The sequence below is a fragment of the Rhincodon typus genome, chromosome 1 (genome assembly GCF_021869965.1).
Source record: "Rhincodon typus isolate 14 chromosome 1, sRhiTyp1.1, whole genome shotgun sequence".
In the NCBI taxonomy this organism is placed as follows: Eukaryota; Metazoa; Chordata; class Chondrichthyes; order Orectolobiformes; family Rhincodontidae; genus Rhincodon; species Rhincodon typus.
Window position 1 is genome coordinate 36,145,437 of NC_063332.1, and position 24,773 is coordinate 36,170,209.

Sequence of the window (24,773 nt, forward strand, 5' to 3'; positions counted from 1 at the left end):
TGGAAGGGTCAATGGCAGAAACAGCCCTATTAACCCTGCAAAGTCCTCCTCACTAACATCTGGGTTAGTGCCAAAATTGGGAAAGGTTTCTCGCAGACAAATCAAGCGACACCCTGACATAGTCATACTCTCAGAATCATACCTTACAAACAATGTCCCAGACACCACCACCACCATCACCATTCCTGGATATGTCCTGTCCCACCGGCAGGACAGACGCAGCAAACATGGCGGCACAGTGGTATACAGTCAGGAGGGTGTTGCTTTCGGAGTCCTCAACATTGACACTGGACCCCATGAAGTCTTATGGCTTCAGGTTAAACACGGGCAAGGAAATCTGCTGATTACCACATACCATCCTCCCTCAGCTGATGAATCCTCAATGTCGAACAACACTTTGAGGAAGCACTGAGGGTGGTGAGGGCACAAAATGTACTCTGGGAGGGGGATTTCAATGTCTACCACCAAGAGTGGCTCGGCAGCAGTATTACTGATTGAGCTGGTCAGGTCCTATAGGACATAGTTGCTAGACTGGGACTGGTGAGGGAACCAACAAGGAGAAGCATATTTGACCTCATCCTTACCGGTCTGCCAGTTGCAGTTTCATCTGTCCGTGATAGTACCGGTAAGAGTGACCATCGCACAGTCCTTGTGGAGACAAAGTCCTTCCTTCACATTGAGAATAACTTCCATCATGTTTTGTGGCACAATCAACATGCTGAATGGGACAGACTTCACACAGATCTAGCAACTGGACATGAGGCACTGTGGGCCATCAACAGCAGCAGAATTATTCTGCAGCACAATCTGTAACCTCATGGCCCGGCATATCCCCCACTATCAACCATTACCATCAAGCCAGGGGATCAACCCTGTTTTAACGGAGAGTGCAGGAGAGCATGCCAGGAGCAGCACCAGGCATACCTGAAGATGAGGTATCAACCTGGTGAAGCCACCAAACAGGACTACTTGCACAATAAACAGTGAAAGCAGCAAGTGATAGAGCTAAGCGATCCCACAACCAGTGGATCAGATCTAAGCTCTGCAGTCTTGCTGCATCCAGTCGTGAATGGTGGTGGACAATTAAACAACTCACTGGAGGAGGAGGAGGCTCCACAAATATCCCCATCCTCATTGATGGAGGAGCCCTGCACATCAGTACAAAAGAGAAGGCTGAAGCACTTGCAGCAATCTTCAGCCAGAAGTGCCGAGTGGATGATCCACCTCTGCCTCCTCCAGTGGTGCCCAGCATTACAGATACCAGTCTTCAACTAAGTCAATTCACTCCACGTGATATCAAGAAACAGTTGGAGACACTGGATACTGCAAAGGCTATGGGCCCTGACAACATTCTGGCAATAGTACTGAAGACTTCCCTCTCAAGTGCAACTCGGGATGGGCAATAAATTCTGGTCAACCAGCAATGCTCACATCCCACATTTGAATATAATATAATAGAATAGAATAGTTAGGGGCTAAATTAAAAAGCAGAACTGAAAAAGTGGTAATCTCTGGATTACCTGAGCCATGAGCAAATTGGCATAGGTTCACCACACCTCTAATGTTTAAACTTACTAACCATACCTCCTGTGTTCACATTCAAATCATTTTATAAAAATGATGACAAGCAGTGGACCCAGCACCAATCCATGTGGCACACCGCTGGTTACTGGCCTCCAGTTTGAAAAGCAACCCTTCATCACCACGACCACCACCTTCTGTCTTCTACTTTTTGAGCCAATTCCATATCCAAATAGCTAGTTCTCCCTATAATCTAACCTTGCCAACCCATCTACCATGCAGAACCTTGCCGCATGCCTTACTGAAGCCCATATAGATCACATCCGCCGCTCTGCCCTCGTCAATCTTCTTTGTTACTTCTTCAAAAAACTCAATTAAGTTAGTGAGACACAATTTCCCACACACACAGCCACGTTGACTATCCCTAATCAGCCTTTGCCTTTCCAAATACGTGTAAATTCTGTCCCTCCAGAATTCTCTCCTCCAACTTGCCCACCACTGATGTCAGGCTCACTGGTCTATAATTCCCTGGCTTTTTCTTATCATCTTTCTTAAATAGTGGCACCACATTAGCCAACCTTCAGTCTTCCAGTGCCTCACTTTTTTGTTTTTCTTTATTCATTCATGGGATGAGGGCGTCGCTGGCTAGGCAGCATTCATTGCCCATCCCTAATCGCCCAGAGGGCAGCTCAGAGTCAACCACAATGCTGTGGGTCTGGAGTCACATGTAGGCCAGACCAGGTAAGGACGGCAGTTTCCTTCCCTAAAGGACATTAGTGAATCAGATGGGTTTTTCCGACTATCGACAATCGATTCATGGTCATCATTAGATTGTTAATTCTAGATATTCATTGAATTCAAATTCCACCATCTGCCGTGGCGGAATTCGAACCCGGGTCTTGCGGCTATTGATACAAATATCTCCACATGGGGCCCAGCGATCTCTTCCCTCGCTTCCCACAGAGTTCTAGGGTACATCAGATTAAGTTTGAGGAATTTATTCACTTTTATGCATTTTAAGATGTTCAGCACCTCCTCCCCCTGTAATATGGACACTTTTTCAATATGTCGCTGTTTATTTCCCCATGTTCTCTGTCTTCCATATCCTTCTGCTCCATCTTTGCATCTCTGCAATCTCTCTGTCCAGCGGACTTTGTCTCTGCGCTGCCTTCTTAGATTCAGTTGGTGGATTGAGTGCTCCTCAGAGTTTTCATTAACTATGGATCCAAGTCAAGATCAACTCCTCTTCGGATGTTTCCGGTTACCTTCTTTGTCTTGCTGCCTCATATGGGTTTCACATCCATACTTTCAATGACAGAGAAGGTCAGCAGCTTAACACTGCATTTAAAGGAGTTTATTTCTTTTCACCAATCTCTCTTGTTTTGTATTCTTCAACACTTGCATATTCTTTCATTCTTCTGACATCACTTCCTTCTGTCTGCCACAGAAAAGGAATTCCAGCATGTCAATTACAGTTCCATTTTTTAAGATGCTAATAATTCTTGGGTCCTTTGTTAACTTGTGGAAAAACTCTCAAGCTTTTGATCATCTTTGACCTTTCTCTTACTTTGTCCTTATTTTGTCTTTCTTTACCAAAAAAAATCCACACTCCTGTTATAACTCGCTCAGAGACACTTAAAAATTACAGATGCTGGAGTCAGAGCTAACAGTATGGAGCTGGAGGAACACAGCAGGCCAGTCAGCATCAGAGGAGCAAGAGAGTTGACGTTTCGGGTCAGGACCCTTCTTCAGAAACTCTTCTTCCTCAAGTGAATGAATTAATTAGCTTTATTGTCACCTGTACTCAATGAGTACAGTGAAAAGTTTAAATGTTGCCACTTGCATACTTGAGTGATTCTGTTGCATAACTGGTTGATCCATTCATTGCCCTACCTGGCTATAGCATATTAACAGTCATTTTCTGCCAGAAACATTGAGAATAGAGAGAACCCGTTCTGAGGAATGGTCACCGGACCCAAAACATTAACTCTGATGTTTTCTTCACAGGTGTTGCCAGACCTGCTGAGCTTTTCCAGCAACTTCTGTTTTTGTTCCTGATTTATAGCATCCACAGTTCTTTTGGTTTTTATAGAGTTTAGTTTTCATGACCAGTTTGTTTTCTAAATCCCTTCTTTTCCTGTCTCCTCATGCTTACATGCAGTAAGTGTAAGGTGTTCTTTGGCATCAATGTTTGTCAGATAGAAGCTATCTCTGCCTGGGTTGCCCACGTGTGGCCTGCTATCTGGCTCCATCTCACTCATGGTGACAGTGTTCAACATATGTGCAAGTGGAAGTGTCTGCAGAAATTCAATTTAACTTTGTTTGTTTGTTAGATGCAGGGTGTAACTCAAAATCAGACCACTCCAGGTACAAGTGTGTTTAAGCTAGATTCACAAGTTTTGGAAGTTATTGAAACAAATAAAACTGAAGGTACGCTTAGCTGGAGGAAGGGTAGGAGAGGGGATTTCAAAATGCAGGTGGACTTGGAAAATCAGGTTGGTAGTGGATCGCAAGAAAAGGAATTTGCGGAATGTCTACGAGATGGCTTTTTGGAGCTGCTTTTGGTGGAGTCTACTTGTGAACAGAAAATTCTGGATTTAGTGATGAGCAGTGAGATGGACTTGATGAGGGAGCTTAAGGCGAAGGAACCCTTAAGAGGCAGTGACCATAATGTGATAGAATTTACTCTGAAATGTGAGAGGGAGAAGCTGGAATCTGATGTAATGGTATTACAATTGAATAACAGCAACTACGGAAGCATGAGGGAAGAGTTGGCCAGAATTGACTGGGAGAGGAGCCTAGCAGGGAAGACAGTGGAACAGCAGTGGCAGGAGTTCTGGGAGTAATTTGGGAGAGACGCAGCAAAAATCAATACCTAGTAAAAAAAAAAAAAAAGCGTGCAAAAGGGAGGATGAAGGAACTATGGCTGACAAGGGAAGTTAGGGACAGCATAAAAGCAAAAGAGAAAGTATATAATGTGGCGAAGGGCAGCAGGAAGCCAGGGGATTGGGAAGCCTACAAAGACCAAGGGACGACAAGGAAAAAAGAAATAATGAGGAAGAAGATTAGATATGAGGCTGGCCACTAATATAAAAGAAGATAGCAAGAGTTTCTCTGGATATATAAAGGGCAAAAGAGACAGAAAAGTGGACATTGGGCGGCTGGAAATGGTGCTGGAGAAGAATTGGTGGAGGAACTGAACAAGTACTTCGCACCAGTGTTCCCGGTGGAAGACACGAGTAACGTCCCAAAAATTCAAGCGAGTTGGGGGGGCGGTAGTGCAGAGGTGAGTGTGGTGGCCATCACCAAGGAGAAGGTGCTAGAAAAACTGAAAGGTCCAAAGGTGGAAAGTCACCTGGACCAGATGGACCAGACCTCAGAGCTTTGAAGGAGATAGCCGAAGAGATACAGGAGGCATCAGTGGTGATCTTTCAGGAATCACTGAAGTTAAGGAGGGTCCCAGAGGACTGGAAAATCGCTAATGTAATCCCCTGTTTCAGAAGAGATTAAGGCAAAGGATGGAAAATTACAGGCCAATTGGCCTGACCTCGGTCGTTGGTAAGATTTTAGAGTCCATTGTGAAGAATGAGATTTCTGAATACTTGGAAGTGCATGGTAAAATAGGGCAAAGTCAGCGTGGTTTCATCAAGGGGAGGTCATGCCTGACAAATCTGTTAGAATTCTTTTGGGGAGGGAATGAGCAGGTCAGACAAACAGCCAACAGGTGTTACCTACTTGGACTTCCAGAAGGCCTTTGACAAGGTACCACGCAGGAAGCTGCTGAGTAAGATAAGGGCCCATGATGTTGGAGGCAAGGTATTAGCATGGATAGAAGATTGGCTGTCTGGCAGAAAGCAGAGAGTGGGGATAAAAGGTCTTTCTCAGGATGGCACCCAGTGATTAGTGGTGTTCTACAAGGGTCAATGTTGGGACCACAAATTTCACTTTATACATTAATGATCTAGGTGAAGGAACTGAGGGAATTCTGGCTAAGTTTTCAGGTGATACAAAGATAGGTGGAAGGGCAGGTAGTATTGAGGATGCAGAGAGGCTGCAGAAGGATTTGCACAGGTTAGGAGAGTGGACAAAGAAGTGGCAGATGGAATACATTGTGGGGAAGGTGTGAGGTCATGCACTTAGGTAGGAAGAAAAGAGGCATAGACTATTTTCTAAATGGGAGAAAAATCAAAAATCTGATGTGCAAAGGGACTTGGAAGTCCTAGTCCAGGATTCTGTTAAGGTAAACTTGCAGATTGTAATTGCCTTCCTAGCTACCAACTCAATGTTGGCATTTATTTCAAGAGGACTAGTGTATAAAAGCAGGGATATAATTTTGAGGCTTATAAGGCTCTCGTCAGACCACATTTAGAATATTTGGGCCCAAAATTGCTCTCATGTCTCAGGAAGGATGTACTGACCCTAGAGTGGGTCTAGTGGAAGTTCATGAAAATGATCCCAGGAATGAAAAGCTTAACATATGAGGAACATTTGAGGATTCTGGGTCTATTCTCGATGTAGTTTAGAAGAATGAGGGGGGGTCTAATGGAAACTTACAAAATACTGAACAGCCTGGATAGAGTAGACATTGGGAAGATGTTTCCATTGGTAGGAGAGACTAGGACCTGAGGGCACAGCCTTAGAGTAAAGGGAGCACCCTTTAGAATGGAGATTAGGAGAAACGTCTTCAGCCAGAAAGTGGTGAATGTATGGAATTCACTGCCACAGAAATCTGCGGAGGCCAGGTCATTGAGTATATTCAAGACCGAGATAGATAGGTTCTTGATTGTTAAAGGAATCAAATGTTACAGCAAGAAAGCAGGAGAGTGGTGTCTAGAAAGTTACCAGCCATGATTGAATGGCAGAGCAGACTCGGGCCAAATGGCCTAATTTCTGCTTGTGTCTTATGGCCCTCGTGAATGAATCTTGAGTATGTTGTTTTAGATCTTGCTTAATTGACAGAAACCCCTCATTACATTAAGCACCCACTAATGCCTGTTTCAGACGCAGTATGCTTGATGTGCTACTTATCTCTCGAGCTGAGTGCTTAGAATCTGTTTCTTGAAAGTAGGAACAGTGGAAAGTTGCTTAAAAATATACAATATGAACCTTACACACAAAATCATAAAGTAGGCAATATTTAACAGTTATATAAAATGAATGCCAATTGCAAGTGCAAAATTAACAATGTTAAAAGGTAAGCAAGCAGTATATCTTTACACATTGACTTAATGTATAATTTCAGTGATAACTTAAGAATTGTGCTGTTTACAAAAATACAATTTTTGGTTAAAATTCACCCAGTTGATTGGATTTATTATTGGTACAGTGAAAAGTGTTGTTTTGAGTGCAATACAGGCAGATCATACCATATTAAGTGCATTCGATGGTGGCTGAGTCCAGAACCAGGGATCACAGTATGAGGATTCGGGGTAGACCATTTAGGACAGAGATGAGGAGACCTTTCTTCACCCAGACTGGTGAGCCTATGGAATTCATGACCACAGGAAATAGTTGATGCCAAAACATTGAATGCATTCAAGAGGAAGTGAGATATAGCCCTTGGGGCGAATGGGATCAAAGGTTATGGGGAGAAAGCAGGATTAGGCTATTGAACTGGATGATCAGCCATGATCCTGAAAAGTGGCGGAGCAGACTCGAAGGGACGAAAGGCCTTCTCCTGCTTGTACCTTCTATGTTTCTGTATTCTGCTGTGTTCAATTAACACCATGTTACAGCTGCAGAGAAGATGCACACAGACAAAGATCAATATTAAGTTTAATACTTGAGAAGTCCATTCAGAAGTCTAATAGTAGCAGGGAGGAAACTTTTCTTGAATTTTTTGGACATGTGTTCAAACTTTTATACGCTCTGCCTGATGGAAGAGGGTGGAACAGTATAACTGGGGTAGGAGGGTTCTTTGATTATGTTGGTTGCTTTCCCAAGGTAGTGGGAAATATAGATGGAGTCAATGGATGGAAGGCTGATTTGCGTGATGGACTGGGCTGTGTTCACAACTTTCTGTAGTTTTGTGTGGTCTTGGGAAGCGCAGTTGCCAATCCATGCTGTGATGCATCTAGATAGATGCACCATAGCAAGCTATAAAAATTGATGCGTGCTTGTGGACATGCCTAATTTTCTGAGCCTCCTGAGGAAGTAGAAACGTTGTGCTTTCTTGACCATTGTGTTGACATGGGTGGCTAAGGACCGATTGTTGGTGGTCATCACTCACAGGAACCTGACCACCTCCACCTCAGCACCATTGATGAAGACGGAGGCATTCCCTTCATTCCACTTCCTGAACTCAATGATCAGCTCCTTTGTTATGCTGTCGTTGATGGAGAGATTGTTGTCTTTATACCATGCCACTAAGTACTCACTCCATCTCTTTCCTGTATTCTGTATTGTCGTTGTTTCAGATCCACAACAGTGATGTTGTTGGCAAACTTGTAAGTGGCGTTGGGACCGGCCACATAGTTGTGCGTGTATATAGGGGCTGAGTATGCAGCCTTGCGGGACTTTGGTGTTGAGGATTATGGTGGAAGAGGTGTTGTCACCTGTTCTTAGCGATTTACAGTCAATAGGTTAGAAAGTCGAGGATCCAGTTGCAGAGGGAGAAGCTGAGACCTACGTTTGAGTTGAGAGATGAGTTTGTTTGGAATTATTGTATTTAAGACGGAATTGTAGTCAATAAGCATGGGCCTGACGTAAGGATCCTTGTTATCCAGATGTCGAGGGATGAGTGTAGGGACAGGGAGACACTGTCTGCTGTGGACCTGTTGTGCTGGTAGGCGAATTGCAAAGGATCAAGACAGTTTAGTAGGCTGAAGTTGATGTGAGCCATGACTAATCTCTCAAAGCACTCCATAATTATGGAGGTCAGAGCCACCGGATGGTAGTCATTGAGGCACACTGCATGGGTTTTCTTTGGCACCAGGATGATGGTGCCTTTCTTGAAGCACGTGGGGACTTCAGGTTGTGGTAAGGAGAGGATAAATACTCCTGTCAGCTGGTCCGCGCAGGATCTGAGTGCACGGTCAGGGACTCTTATCTGGGCTGATTAACTGTAAATACGTTTAGCAAAATTGTGCTTTTCTAAATAAAACAGTACAAATTCAAGTCTATTTCCTCTGATAATGTCTTAACATTTGTGAAAGAATGTTGCTCACTCATTCAGCTGCAACGGAGTTTGTCACGTACTCTGCTTAAAACTGTATGGTGCACTCCTCTGACGAGTAATATGACTGCTTAGTGTAAGTCAGGTCCTGCATTGGTTCTAATTAAACAAAATATTTGGTTAATTGATTCCTGTACTGTAAACGAAACTAATCATGAAACATTAATTTCCTTACATTGTGAGCAGGTGAGGGTGTGTGTGTAAGAGAGAGAGAAGAAAAGGGTGAGTAGGGGACTGAGTATGTGAGAACATGAAGACGAGGAGTCAGATGCAAACACACAGACCCCCCCAACCCCCACCACGCGTCTATAAAAAATGCTGAGGCTGGCTCAGATGTCATCAGATGCATTTATAAGGTTGTTGGTTAGCTGCACTATATTGTACCATATAATCGCCATCATTATTATTTAGCCTATTTTTTTCCAAATGTCAGTTTTTTTTTGTATAACATTGTTTATTTTTTTTCTTAGCAAGTTTTGTTTCTTCATACCTCAACTTTTTTTATTCACTAGTGGGGCTTGGGCTGCCTCCTTGAACCGCTGCAGTCCATGTGCCTTTGGTAGACCCACAATGCCATTAGGGAGGGAATTAGAGGATTTTGACCCAACAACACTGAAGGCAGATTGATATATTTCCAAGTCAGCATGGTGAGTGACTTAGATGGAGAAATGCAGATGATGGTGTTGCCTTGTATCTTCTGTCCTTGTTCTTCTCCTTGGAAATGGTCGTGGGTTTGGAAGGTGCTGCCTGAGAATTTGTGGTGAATTTCTGCAGTGCATTTAGTAAATAGCGCACACTGCTGTCAATGAGCATCTGAGTAGCAGGAAATGATTGGATGTGGTGTTAGTGATACGGGCTGCTTTGTCCTGGATATTGTCAAGCTTGAATGTAGTTGGAGCTGCACTCATGCAGACAAGTGGGGAGTTATCCATTGCACTCCTGACTTGTGCCTTGCAGATATATTGCCTTTTATCGTATTGTATTGCCGTTCCTCCAGTGTCTCCCGGTCAAAATCCTGTAGCTTCCTCCAGATGGAATTGTGCATCTATCTAAAACCAAATGGACTACACTGGCTTCACAAGATGGCCCACCACTACCTTCTGCATAGCATAACTACAGAGGGACCAGCCAGAAATGATCACATTTCATAAATTAATTCAAAAGAAAGCTATGTTTGAATCTCTCCCATCAGGCCTCTGTCTCCATCTCAGAACAGGTGTGGCCAGTGTAACAGATGATATCCTCTTTCTGCAGTAAGATTGATCACACCATCCTGCACAAACAATCCATTTCTCCATTTTCCAGCTCAGAGGAGTAGTCTGAACTTGGGTTTAATTCTGCTTTTCAGTTGTAGAGTGAGAAGGTCCAGCTTTGTTTTTGCTTTCTTTTGTCAAACAGTTAGATTTTGGCATTCTCCAGGAATCTATTCTTGGCTCCTTCCTCTTCTTGCATGCTACCTTCTGGCAATGTATGGAGAAGCTGCACCAATTGAGAGGTCTAACTCCTAGGAAATCACTGACCAATATTTTTCCAATTACAGGCTACGCTATTCTAAGATACACTAGACTAACTACCCACGTCCAAAACCCCTTTTTTCATCAAAATATACATTTTAGATTACTGTTTTTAATTTTAAGTTTGATAGCCCAAATGTTGTCTCCACTGATTTTAAAACACTATTGTCATTAATATGAATTGTAGACCGAGCTATTGTTGTGGACTTGCACATTGTGTAACTTCATACTTTTGTTGTGTTGATGTGGATCACAGTCTTAAGCATGCAGGGTAGGCCATTTAAGACTGATGAGAAATTTCTTCACCCAAAGAGTGGAATTTTTTGCCACTGAAAGTGGTTGAGGGCAAAAGTTTGATGTTTTCAAGGAGTTAGGTATGCTTCTTGGAACAGAAGGGATCAAAGGGTATGGGGGGAAAGTGGGAGTAGGGCACTGAATAAGATGATCACATTGAATGGTGGAGGGTGCTTGAAGTGCTGAATGGTCTCCTGCTATTCTTGTTTTGTATGCTTCTGTGTTTTCAGTTTTCATTGTTCAGACACTAAGTTTAGTTACCCAGTTGAACCTTGCACAAACAAAAGTACAATCATGAATTACAAGTAGGAGAATGCCAGTCAGTGCTTTGAGTCTGCGTTAACATTCAAGATCAGAGTTGACCTGATCATGGCCTCAATGCTACCATCTTGCCAACCTTTGAAACTGTTTGACTGGGTAAACAAGAATTTATCTACTGCCGCATTATTGACCTTTTATAGTTCAGTTATGCTAACAAGGGATATTTAAAATACTGAATGATCAGGAAGCTATTATCTACTAACTGACTAGAAACTTTTGCACCTTTGCTATTCATTAACGAAAGAAGTTTTCTTAAAAATTCTTCCTTTATCCTTTGCTTTCAGGAAGAATCCCGTGTTCTCAGAGTCAAGGTTATTTCAGGCATTGATCTGGCTAAAAAAGACATCTTTGGAGCCAGGTATGTAGATCAAAGTTTGATTTCATAGGGGTCTTTGTTTTTGAGATTGGCTAAAGGTTGAGTATAAAGAAGTGAATACATGGCATAGTGATGCTTCAGAGTTCTTAAAGAAGCTAAAATATCATTGTTTTGGACCTGTCCTACCATGAGAAGTTAACAAGGGATGCATAAGATCAGAGCGTCGAATCTGCTGTTCAAAGATTGATGTGGTGATGAGTTTCACCTTATGGGCCACTGGTAACAGTTTGGGAGAAAGAGGGAGCTATCCTGTTGAGACAGTTTCACCTGAATCACATTATCACCCTCTGATTGTAGATGAGATTTTAAACAAAATAATGGGGGCAGAGAGCGGGCAAAAGTGAGGAGAGAAGGGTAATGTGAAGGTACACTCAATAAGTTAAAAAGAATAGACAACAGCGTAACGATAACCAGAGTGTGAAAGGAAGTATAGAAACTTCAGTTAGGTTGCACCAGCAAGTAAGGATATGGTGTGGAATCAAAGGATCAGAACGCATGCAGGATTTGTAGCAGAACAGGTTAATTGAAAACACAATGAAGTAAGTATACTCTGATTGCCAGGATAAAGACATGGCTGCAGAGTGACCAAGCCTGCATGCCAAGGGTACTTGATAGATCAACAGGAGGGAAAGAAAAGGTGGTGGTTGAGGTGTGGGGATGGGGTGCTCTGTTATGAAAGGATAGGATGAGTACAGTGGTGAGAGAGATTACTTTGGTTCAGAAGTGAAGATATAGAATTTGTTTGGATGGAGATCTACAAAGTTTTTAAAAAATGCCACTTTTGTGAGTACATGATGTCCTCACTTAAAGCTGGGATTTCATTCCTGACAATTATGACACTCACTGAAACGACTTCAATTGATTCCATAGGAATCAATGTTATAAGTGAATGTATGTCCCATAGGACTTTGGTTAGGAGAGGGGAAAGGAAAATATATAACTGTGCCCTCCTAAGATGTAGTAAAGTACAACTTATACTTAAAATTAAGTTCTGAGATTGGTAAGTGAAATAAATGTTAACCTAAAATAAATGAAAAACATAAAAGTAAAATGTACAGTACCGTTAGATTGGTCATACTCTATCTAGTGGTGGAAGTTCGTTAGTGTCCATGATATATTCACTGACTAACCTCTGCCACTACGTGGAGCCCAGTACCTCCATTTGAATTCAGGCGGGATCCAACGATAAAGGAGCAAAGCCAGCAGTGAGTGGACGATCTGATCTGGAGGAGCAGGGGTGGAGAGAATGCGGCCTGAGTTTTGAGATCTGTAAGGGGAGGGGTAGACAAGAAGGAAACCCTGTTGAAAGGACACATTTGGGAAGCAAGATCAGGTTGGGGGACTAAGTTGGGAAGCAAGGCCAAACGTATTGCCAATGGCCACAATAAAAGGTTGAGCATGTCTCTGATGCAGGCATTGCAGTATGCTAATGACAAGAAAATTAAATTAGAGATGCACAATAATAAATGTGCCCCAAAGAATAAAAAAGATTAATCAATATTATGTTAAGCAGGCAGTGTTAAATTAGGACTGCCTGTAGTTTGTAGGCTTCCGTGACAGAAGCAACACTGTAGAACAGTATCTATGTAAAGAAGTAATGGGGGTTCAAAAGAAAGATTATGCAGTAATTTTGGGCACTTTTAATCATTTTATAGATCGGATGAATCAAATAAGCAAAGACAGAAAGGTGAGATCATAGATTATTCAGGATATTTTCTTAGAGAATTACACTTCAGAGCCAAACAAAGTAGTTTTAGACATTGGGAATTGTGCAATGAGACATGATTATTAATGGTAAAAGGGCCTGCAGGCAACAGTGATCATAACTTTACAGTACTTCGTATTCAGTTGATGGTGAGAAATATGGTTCTGAAACTAGTGTCTTGTAATTGCCTTTATTTAACTTTGTGAAGACACTTGGTCACCATGAGCTGAGAAATTGGACTGAAAGGTAGGAAGGCAGCAATCACCAGGGATTGAAGGAGATATCTTAACTCTTGACCAGGGTATATTCCCTCAAGAAGCAAATGGAATGCAGTGCCTTGATTTGTTGTGAAGCCAGGTTCCATTGAGGCATGCAAGAAGGCTTTGAACGACTATTTGGATAGACATAATGTGCAAGGTATGGAGAAAAGACAATAAATTAGCACTAGGTATTGACACATGTTTGTAGAACTGATGCTGATGCAGTGGCCTCCTTCTGTGCCATAACAGTTCACCATCTATGGCTAATTATAAAAGCTAAGGATAGTATCAAACTGAGGGCAACCCTCTACAATTCTGTGAAGACTAATGGCTAGGAAGAAAATTATAAAGATTTTAAGAAACGGTGAGTCATAAAAAGAAGGGATTAATCAGAGTGTGAAATAAAGCTTGCTGGAAATTTTTTGTTAGAAAACATATTATGAAAAAAAAATTAGCTGGGATTTGAGAGATGGGATAAATGGGTTATTTTTGGTTTGGTAAAGGTTAGTGTTGAGCTTCCATCATTTACAGTTTACATCAACAACTTGGATGAAGGGACTGAGGATATGGTAGCTAAGTTTGCTATTGGCACAGAGATCGGCAGGAAAAGAAGTTATGAGTGGGTGGAGAGGGTTCAGCCACCAAGTGCATTCTGTTCTGATTGATCGATTTCTTAAGGGTATGCAGAAGATGGCCCAAGGTGATAGCACCTGTGCAGGCATGATGGTCTGAATGGTCTCTTCTGTGCCGTAATGATTCTAAAGATCAGCCACGAATGGTTGGGCAGACTTGAGTCAAAACTAGTTTTTGCAACCTCGTGGCACAGAGGTCTGCAAAATGGTTATTAGATAGGTTAGGTCAATGAGTTGAGTATCAAGTGGAAAAATGAGTTTGTCCACTTTGGGGTCTGGATGATATTAGAGAGAGAAGAAATATCTGGTCCATGAATCACAAAATGCTAGCATGCAGGTACAGCACGTGATTGGAAGAGGCAAATAAAATGTTGACTTTGCGAAGGGAATTGTTTTTAAAAAAAGGGACAATGTAACAGTAGTGAAGGACGGCAATATTGTGTAGAGTTTTTGTCTCCTTACTTAGGAAATAATGAAGCGAAAGTTTACTGAACTGATTCTTGTTATGAGGGGGATTTTTTATTGAGGTAAAGGTGATCAGGTTAGGCCTACACTAATTGCCATTTCGAAGAGAGGTGATCTTAGAGAAACAAATAAGAATCTGAGGAAATTTCATAGTGTAGGAGGATGTTTCCCCATGTGAAGGAATCTAGATCAGGGGAAGCAGTTTCAACACCGCATAATCTCAGCTACTTCGGGTTTCTGATCAGTTATTTGCCTGCGTGGTTCCCCTGAGGGCTCATCCTGAGATTTTCAGGGGCTACCTTTTGGATTCCAGAGACTCCTTTATAATTCTCACTAATTGCTTTATTAGGTATTGCAGTCATGTAAGAACATAATATTCTGCAGTTGTGTTGGTTGTATTTTTAGGACTTCCATCTTTAGATAATGCAGCACAAATGCAAGCAGATAACACTGTCCAATCTTCCTTCATTTCATTCTGACAATTTCATTTTTCTTCTCCTTCAGTAATTCTGTTCAAAGTCAATGCTGACCAAAAGTCATGACACTGACTTCTAAATGTACAACTGTGCAACAAGGAGATTATGTGCAGACTAATTCTGCAGGACACAGCTAATCATCAGATAAAGAATAATTTTAATCACACACATGACACTTCAATCATATTTTTTCCTCTGTTAATCCACCGCCTGTGCATGATGATCTGCGCTTAAATGAAATATGGATTTGAACTTCTTATCACAAACACCCGAGCTACATTAAAGGCACATAGCACTTTATAGAGTTGCTAACTCACTAGCCATAAGCCCTCAATGGCATACATTTTTTCAGTGAATGTTGAAGGTTTGTACAGAAATATAGAAACAGACAAATGCTGGTCCTCTGAAATATTGTGCTGACTTTACCCCTGCATGACATGTGGGTCTTTGTTTTAGGGGTGTGATTCTGGGTTTGGGTTTTAAACATTTTAGGTCCAGACTTTGACTTATGGAATGTTGCGGGATTGGGGATAGGATTTGCAGGTCAGAGAGCCGGTTTCACTGGGACCATGTCAGTGTCTGGCATTTGTTGGGCTTTGATTTGTGAAGGTCTAGATTTTTGGGAGTATGGATTCAGATGTTACAAGAATGAATATAGAATCTAGTTGAAGTCGGTTGTGGTGGTTGTCTGGCCTTTGGGAACTGGGTTTGGAAGGCTTGGGTATGCTTTAAAGCAGCCCATGTCCAGGTTTCAGGATTTATTGATTTTGGCTTTGTGGTTTGGAGATTCTGGGTCTTTGTTTTGACCTTTTTGTGTTCTAACTGGTTTAGGTACATGTTTTGTATAATCTGAGCCTTTCCTTCAGTTGTTCCAAATCTGGGATTTGTGGCATCCAAGCCTTGGTCTTCTGTGTGATGAATCTGGATTTTTGGTGCACTGGCTTTTGAGAGATCCAGATACTGAGTGGCCCGGTCCAGGCTATGGGGTGCTCTGAGTCTATGCTTTGAGATTGAGGGAGAGAAGTACAAGACTAACAGCTTAACATACCAGGATTTAGATGATGCAGGTGAGATAGAGAGGGATGTAAAAGAAATGGGTGAGTTGCATTGCTGATTTAAAGGAGAATATCACAGTTGAGAGAGGGCATCCATCGAGGCCATATCGGTAGAGCTCAGGAACAGAAAAGGTGCAATCACTTTGGGATTGTGTTGCAGGACTCCCTACAGCCAGCAGGTGGTAGAGGAACAGATATATGGACAGATTATGGAAAAATGTAAAAACAACAGCTTGTTGTGGTGGATGATTTTTACTTCCCCTGTATTGACTGGGACTCACCTAATGACAGGGGTTCAGATAGGGGAGAATTTGTTAGGTCTATCCAGGACAGTTTTTTGAAACAATATGTAAATAGTTGAATGAGGGAAGGGGCCATACTTGACCTGGTGTGGGGGCATGAGCCCAGTTCGGGAGATCGAAGTTTCACAAGGGGAGCATTTTGGGAACAGTGATCATAATTCCAGAAGTTTTTAAGTTGCTTATGGGTAAGGATAAGAGTAGTCCTTGGGTCAAATTAGTAAATTATACAATATTAGGCAGGAACTGAGGAACGTAGATTTGGGGAGGCTGTTTAGGGGTAAATCCACAACTGCCATGTGGGAATCTTTTTAAGGTTAGTTGATTAGAGTTCAGCACCAGCATGTTCTTGTGAAAATGAAGGATAAGGATGTCAAGATTTGGGAACCTTGGATGATGAGAGAAATTGTGAGCTTAGTCAAGGGGACGGCACGATGGCTCAGTGGCTAGCGCTGCTGCCTTACAGTCCCACAAACTCTGTTTCGATTCTAACCTCTGGTGACTGTGCAGACTCCACACAGACATTCTTCCCTGTGTCTGTGTGGGTTTGCTCTGGGTGCTCCAGTTTCCTGCCACAGTCCAAAGATGTGTAGGTTGTGTGGATTGGCCAAGCTAAATTGCCATGGATTCCGGGGGTGTGTAGGCTGGTGGATTAGCCATGGGAAATGCAGGGCTACAGGATGTTCTTTGGAGGGTCGATGTGGACTTGATGGGCCAAACGGCCTGCTTGCATTTGTACGGATTCTATAATTATATGGAAAAGGAGGCATAGGTTTAGGAAACTGATGACGGACAGATAAGAAAGAAGGAAAAATCTCAAACAAGGAATTAGGAAGGCTAAAAGGGACCATTAAATGTCTTTGGCAAACAGGACTAAGGAAAATGCCAAGGCGTTTTAAACATCAGGAACAAGAGCATAGCAAGGGAAAGGGTTGGTCCACTCCAGGACAAAGGAGGGAAATTATGCCTGGAGCCAGAGGAAGTGGGGTGAGGTCTTTAACAAATACTTTGCATTGATATTCACAAAAGAGAAGGACTTAGTGGATGGTGTGCCTTAGGAAAGGTGTGTTGATATTCTAGGGCATGTCAATATTAAAAAAGGAGAAGGTGCTGGGTGTTTTGAAAAGAATTAATCTTGGCAATTTCCCACTCCTTTGATGGGATCTATCCCAGGATGCTGAGGGAGGCAGGTGAGGAAATTGCTGGGGCTTTGTACTAAAACTTTGTATTTTTTTTTAGTCACAGGAGAGGTTCCAGAGGGCTGGAAAATATCTAATGTTTTTCCTTTGTATAAGAAGGGCAACAGGGATAATTGGAAATTACAAGCCAGTGAGCCATATGTCTGTGGTAGGGAAATTATTGGAGAAGATTCTTAGGGTCAGGATTCACTCAAATTTAGAAATGTATGCCCCTGTTAATGATAGGCATCATGGCTTTGTGTGGGGAAGATCGTGTCTGTCAAACTTGATTTTAATTTTTTGAGGCAGTGACAAAGATGATTGAGGGCAAGGCAGTAGATGTTGTCGACATGGACCATGGACTTTAGCAAGGCGCCTCATAGCAAGCTGATATAGAAGGTAAAATCACACGGGATCTGCGATACGGAACTGGCTTAGTCATAGAAGACATTTGTGATGAAGAGGTGTTTTTCTGATTTGGAATCTGTGACCAGCAGTGTTCTGCTTAGATCAATACTGGGACCCCTGTTGTTTGTCATGTATATCAATGATTTGGAAGAGAATGTGGGTGGTCTGTTTAGTAAGGTTGTGGATGACATACAGATTGGGAGAGATGCAGATATTGAGGAGGTTTGCCAGACAATACAGAAGGATATAGGTAGGCTGGAGACTTGGGTGGAGAAATGGCAGATGGAGTTTAATCTGGGCAAACGTGAGGTGATGCATTTTGGAAGGCCTAATGCAGGAGGAAGTGTACAGTGTTTGGCAGAACTCTTAGTACAGAGAGATCTTGGCATACTGGTTCACAGTTCCATGAAAGTGGCAGCACAAGTGGATAAAGTGGTCAAGAAGGCATATGGATGCTTCCCTGCATTGTTTGGGGCACAGAGTATAACAAATGGCAATTCATGTAGCAGTTGTACAGAACTTGAGTTTGGCCACATTTGGAATATTGTGTACTGCTCTGGTCTCCTCAGTACCAGAGGATGTGGAGGCTTTGGAGAAAGTAGAGAAAAGATAGATATCATAGATTCCCTACAGTGTGAAAATAGGCCCTTCGGCCCAACCAGTCCACATCGAACCTCAGAGCATCCTACCCAGACCCATTCCCCTATAACCCACTTAATCTACATATCCCTGAACACTACGGGCAATTTGGCATGGCCAATCCACCGAGCCTGCACATCTTTGGACTGTGGGAGGAAACCAGAGCACCCGGACTAAACCCACGCAGACACTGGGAGAATGTGCAAACTCCACACAGACAGTCGCCCGAGGGTGGAATCGAACTTGGGTCTTTGGCGCTGTGAGGCAGCAGTGCTAACCACTGAGCCACCATGCCGCCCTAGGATGTTAACTGGTTTGGACATCGTGTTAGCAATGAGGAGAGATTGGACAAATTGGTTTGTTTTCACTTGAATGTCGGAGGCTGAATGGCAACCTGATAGAAGTTTACAAACTTATGTGAAGCATGGATAGCACCTTCTAAACCCACGACCACTTGCATTTTCATCAAGAAAAACAGTGGCAGCAGACACACAGGAACACCACCGCCTGCATGTTCCCCTCTAAGCCACTCACCGTCCTGACTTGGAAAATTTATCGTCGTTCCTTCGCTCACTGGGTCAAAATCCTGGAATCCCCTCCCTCATGGCACTGTGGGTCTACCTACAGCACATGGACTGCAGTGGTTCAAGAAGTAGCTCACCGCCACCTTCTAATGAGCAACTCGGAATGGGCAATAAATACTGACCAGCCAGCGATGTCCATGTCCCACAAGTGAATAATAAAAAAAATTATTTGATCGAAGAAACTACACGGGAGTCAATGGAAATCGGGAAGAACTCTATGCTAGTTGAAGTCATACCTGGCACACCGGAAGATGTTTGTGGTTGTTGGTCAGACATCTCAGTCCATGGCACCTCTGCCGGAGTTCCTCATGGTGGTGTCCTTGGCCCAACCATCTTCAGCTATTTCACCAGCGACCTTCCCTCCATCATAATATCGTTGTGTGAAATTTCTTCTTGCTTCTTTAGCAGACAACTTGAAAACTATCTCATCTCCAGTTCTCCCATTTTTTTGTGAATGGGAACAGTTTCTCCCAACCTATTCTGACAGGACCCCTTGTGATTTTGGAAGCTTGCATCAAATCATGCCTCACTCTTCACCTCCAAGGAAGCTCTTCCCAACTTCTCCAATCTATCCTCCTGACTGAAGTTTCTCACCCTGGAACCATTCTCGTAAACCACCTTTACTCTTCACAATGCATTTACATCCCCCCTAAAGTGTGGCCCACAGAACTCAACTCAGTACTTCCAGCTGAGGTCTAAAAAAACATCCAAATAGGTTCAGCTTCCCTACACTTTGCCCTTTATTGGTGAAGCCCATCTAGGTCTCGCTGCTCCTGCATACCCATTACAATAGTGTCCTTTATTTGATACTGTCTCACATTGCTCTTTGTACCAAAGTGTATGACCTCGGACTTACTTGCATTGAACTTCATCTGCCACCTATCCACTCACAACACTAATGTGTCAGTGTCCTTGGAGTTTTATTGTGTCCTCTTCACAGTTTACAAATCTCCCAAATTTGTATAATCTGCAATCTTAGAAATTGTCTTTTGCACACCCAAGATCAAGATCATTTGCATGTATCATGATAAGCAAGGGTCCCATTCCTGACTCTGCTACAGATATTCCACCAGCATGAAAATCAACCATTGACCATTACTCTCTGTTTCATATCATTCAGCCACGTGTTATTACAGCCCCTATTATTCATGTTTTCTCACTTTCTTCACAAATCTGTTGTGTGGCATTGCATTGAATGTCTTTTGAAGTTCATATGCACCATCAATAGCCTTCCTCCCATTAACTCTCCTTTTATCTGTTGCAGAACCCCTCCAAATTTGTTTGAAATTATTTTCTCTTAACAAATCCATGCTGACTGTTATAAAATAATCCACGTGTTCATATGTGGCAGTTAATTTCAGCCTAATTGCTTCCAATAGTTTAGAACAGTCATTTATTGTCACTTGTACTTTAACAAAAAAGTAGTGTCAAGAGTTTAAGTTCCTATACCACAGTGCCTATATTTACTAACAGAAGGCATAGATAAGAAAATTATTTTAAAAATTAAGAAAGTCCATCTTAGTTTAAATCCCGGTTCCAGAGTTTGAGAAAAGACCGTATTGCTGCAAGACCGCCATGCTGGGCCACTGGAATACCGGGCCACAAGATCCTGCAGAAGCTGCTCCAAGGTCCAATCTTGTGGCCGATCCTGGGAATGTCAAAAAAGGATGCCTGCAGGATTCCCGGGCAGCCAGATGCTGGGCTGAAACCACCTCAGTGCCAAAGCTGCTGCAGGCCTCAGCCGATGTAGCAGCTGATACCAGGACCCGGGCTCACCCCTCTGCCGGCCACTACCTTGATACTGATTCTAAAGTCCCACTCCGGACTCACCAGCTGTCTCACCGCCATGCACCAGGTGCTGCTCTGGGCTCAACAGCCCCCACCGCACTCTGGACCATGTCCTTCATTCGGCCTTCTGCCCAACAAAAAAGATAAAAAGAAGAGGGGGAGAAAAAAGAAAAGCAGGTGGAATGGGTGGGCCCTAGGCACTGGAGACCAGACACTGCCTGTTCCGCCGCTGCCATCTTAAAACGGTTTCCCCACCACCACAGTTAAACTGACTGGTCTGTAATGAAGTGGAAGATAAATTAACATCATGCTTTTAATTTGTCTCAGAAATACCTTCACGGCTGATGCATTTATACAGCAATGGCACACGAAGTTTTATATGAATTATGTAGCAGATTTATTCAGTGTAGATTTACCAAACATAATACATCACCAGCTTATGTAATATTGATATCACCCTGTCCCAATGATTAGATGGATTTAGAGAGGTGTGGGATAATTGATGTAGCCTTTCACGTTTCTTGGGATGCTATTCCTATGATGCCATGTAACACAAGGAGAACCAAAATCAATCAAAATTAACTGGAATTAATCCTTCAACTGTTTGTCTTTATTTTTCCTTTTTTCTTCCTTGACAATTTGACCACACACTTCATTGCATTCATCTAATAAATGATAAAATGCCTAATTCATTGTTGCTCTGGTCTGCTGCAGTCTCCTTTGCTTTGGGAATGGTAGTATTGTAGCTATGTTGTTATGACAAGCGAGCCAAAGACATAGGCAGACAATTTGGGGAAATGTTCAAATCTCATTTCAGCAGCTGCAAAATGTTTGGAATGAAATAAAACCAATTTCAGCAATGGTCATAATGGAAGTGCTGGATTTTTGTCAAAACCCAAGTGAAGTATGAATGTCTGTAAGGGAAGTAATTCCAGTTTTGTCTCTGATTTGCGACACGCTATATTAGCTATTAACTGTCCTCTGAAATAGCCAAAAAACTCACTGTTAAGGATAATTATTGATAGACAGTAAATATTAACTTTGTTAGTGATGACCACATCCATTGAATTAAATCTTAAAGTATCCCAAAGCAATGCTCAGATAAATACTTAGAAGTTCTTAAAAACCAAATGGATACTGTAAATCAGAAACAAACAGAAATTGCTGGAAAGCCTCAGCAGGTCTGGTAGCATCTGAGGAGAGAAATTAGAGTTAACTTCTCGGGTTGAGTGACCCTTCCTTGGAACTCAACCCAAAACGTTATCACTGATTTCTCTCCACAGATGCTGCCAGACCTGCTGAGCTTTTGCAGCAATTTCTGTTTTTGTTACTTAGAAGTTCTTCTCTGATTAGAGTCATAAAGTCATAGAGTAATACAGCATGGAAACAGGCCCCCCAGCCCAAACTGGCCCATGGTGCCCACTCAGCTAGTTCCAATTGCCCGCTTTTGGTCCATATCCCTCTAAACCCTTCCCATCCATGTACCTATCCAAATTTTTTTCAAATGTTGCTATTATACCTGCCTGAACCACCACCTCTGGCAACCCATTCCGTATATGCAACACTCTCTGCATGAAGAAGTTGCCTCTCAGGCCCTCCTTAAATCTTTCCTGTCTCACCTTAAACCTGTGCCCTCTAGTTTTCAATTCCCCATCCCTGGGAAAAAGATGATATGCATTCATCCTATCTATGCCCCTCATGAATTTATACACTTCAAAAGGGTCATGCCCCATTCTCTGACATTCTAAGGAATGAAGTCCTATCCTGTCCAACCTGTCCCTATAACTCAGGCCTACGAGTCCTGACAACATCCTTGTAAATTTTCTTTGCACACTTTCCAGTTTAACTTTGTCTCTCTTGTAACAGGTTGACCAAAACTATACATAATACTTGAAGTGCAGCCTCACCTGCACCAAAGTGCAGCCTTATACAACTCTATCAGAATGTCCCAACTCCTATACTCAATGCCTGAACTGATGAAAGCCAGCATGCGAAATGCCTTCTTCACCACCCTGTCCACCTGTGATGCCACTTTCAACAAACTGTGTACTTGTACTCCTAGATCTTTCTGTTCCATGACACTGGTGAGGACTTCACCTTCAACTGTATAAGTCCTACCTTAGTTTGACTTTCCAAAGTGCAACACCTCACATTTGACAAATTCCACCCTGTCTGGGCCTTTTATGCTCCGAGTGGCCAAGTCAGTACAGGGGAAATTAAAATCTCCAGCCGATACTACTCTGTTATTCCTTCAGGTATTTGCAATCTCTCTATACATCTGCTTCTCTTGTACCTGCTGGCAATTTGGGGTCTATAATACAGTCTTAACAAAGTGACCATCCCCTTGTTGTTTCTAAGTTCTAACTATATGGCCTCATTTGATGACCCTTTAAGAATATCCTCACTAAGCACTGTTGTTACGTCTTCTGTTATCAAAAGGGCAACTCCCCTCTCCTCGCTTATTTGTACTTCTATCACACCTGCAGCTACTGTATCCTGGAACATTGAACTGCCAATCCTGCCCTTCTCTCAGCCTTGTTTCTGTTACGCCTGTAGTATCCCAGTCTCCAGAGCCAATGCATCCTCTGAACTCTTCTGCCTTACCAGTCAGACGTTGTTACTGAAATAAATGCACTTTGAACGAAATGTCTTTTCCTTCCCTTTACTATGCCCAGGGCTAACCTGAATGGTAAACTTGCCCTCGATGGCTAATGTATTTTCCCCCTGATTTCATTATGGACCCTCTCTTATTTAAGAGTCCCACTCCCTGCCAAACTAGCTTAAACCCTCCTGGGTAACACTAGCAAATCTCCCCGTGAAGATATCAGACACCCTCCGGTTCGAGTGCAACTCATTCCTCTTGGACAAGAACTAAAAACCCTGCCCCCTACACCAGCTCCTCAGCCACACATTCATTTGGCCTATCTTTCTATTTCTATCCTCACTGGCGTGTCGCACTGGGACTAATCCGGAGATCACTACCCTTGAGGTCCTGTTATTCAAATTCTTAACTAACACCCGAGACTCATGTCGCAGGACCCCATCCCTTTGTCTACCTACATCATTTGTACCGATGTGCACAATGACCCCTGGCTGTTCACCCTCCCCCTTCAGAATGTTCTGCAACTGCTCAGAGACATCCTTGATCCTGGCACCCGGGAGGCAACACACCATCCTGGTGTCTCTTCTGGAACCACAGAATCTCCAGTCTGTCCCCCTCACAGTTGAGCCTGCTATCATTATCGCTGTGCTTGACTGCACCCTTTCCCTCTGAGCCTCAGCCGGGTCACAGTGCCACTGATCTGACTGCTGGACCCCTGAAAAGTCACCCACCCCAACAGTATCCAAAGTGGTATACCTGTTATTGAGGGGAATGGCCACAAGGGAACCCTGCATTATCTGCCTTCCCCCGTTACCTCATTTGGTGGTCACCCAGCAACTGGCAGCCTGCATCTTAGGAGTGACCACTTCACTAAAGCTCTTATCAATGATGTTCTCTGCACCTCAGATGGTCCTGAGTGCATCCAGCTCCAGCTCCAGCTCCGGTTCCGGTTCCCTAATGCAGTCTGTTAGGAGCTGCAGCTGGGTGCACTTCTCACGGGTGTAGCCATGAGGGACACTGGGAGTCTTGCTAATCTCCCACATGCTGCAAGAGGAGCATGTCACTGCCCTAACTGCCATCCCTACTGCCTTCAGTCTAGACAGAAAGAGAGTTAGAGCCCTTACCTGCTCTTACCTATACCCCTGTTTGGCCTCCTCACACCGAAACCTCTCGAGCAAAGGCCTTAGTACTTCCAACCTAACACTGGCCCACTCTTTCAATGGCCTTTGCCTTGCCAATTGTCTTCCTCACAGAACTCCTTTTTGTTTGGTTAGAGGAGGAGGGAGGGTGGCAAACACCAATGTAGTGTTTTGGGTTTAACAACACCTTGACACCAGGTTCTCTCTGACCTGCTGTACATTTGTGGTGATATCTCCCAGAATTCTAGACAACAAGGTGCAGGGCTGGATGAACACAGCAGGCCAAGCAGCATCATAGGAGCAGAAAGGCTGACGTTTCGGGCCTAGACCCTTCATCAGAAAA

The 24,773-nt window shown here is 43.1% G+C and overlaps 1 protein-coding gene across 2 annotated transcripts in view; it reads left to right on the forward strand.

The window, feature by feature from the left end:
- LOC109932898 (E3 ubiquitin-protein ligase NEDD4-like) overlaps nt 1-24,773 on the forward strand; it is a 175,081-nt gene that overhangs the window by 86,395 nt on the left and 63,913 nt on the right. The window contains exon 2 of one of the 2 annotated variants that reach the window (XM_020531976.2): nt 11,109-11,182. The exons of the other annotated variant lie outside the window; for it this stretch is intronic. Coding sequence (XP_020387565.2) covers nt 11,109-11,182 — 74 coding nt within the window. The remainder of the gene's footprint in view (nt 1-11,108; nt 11,183-24,773) is intronic. 2 annotated transcript variants of the gene reach the window in all.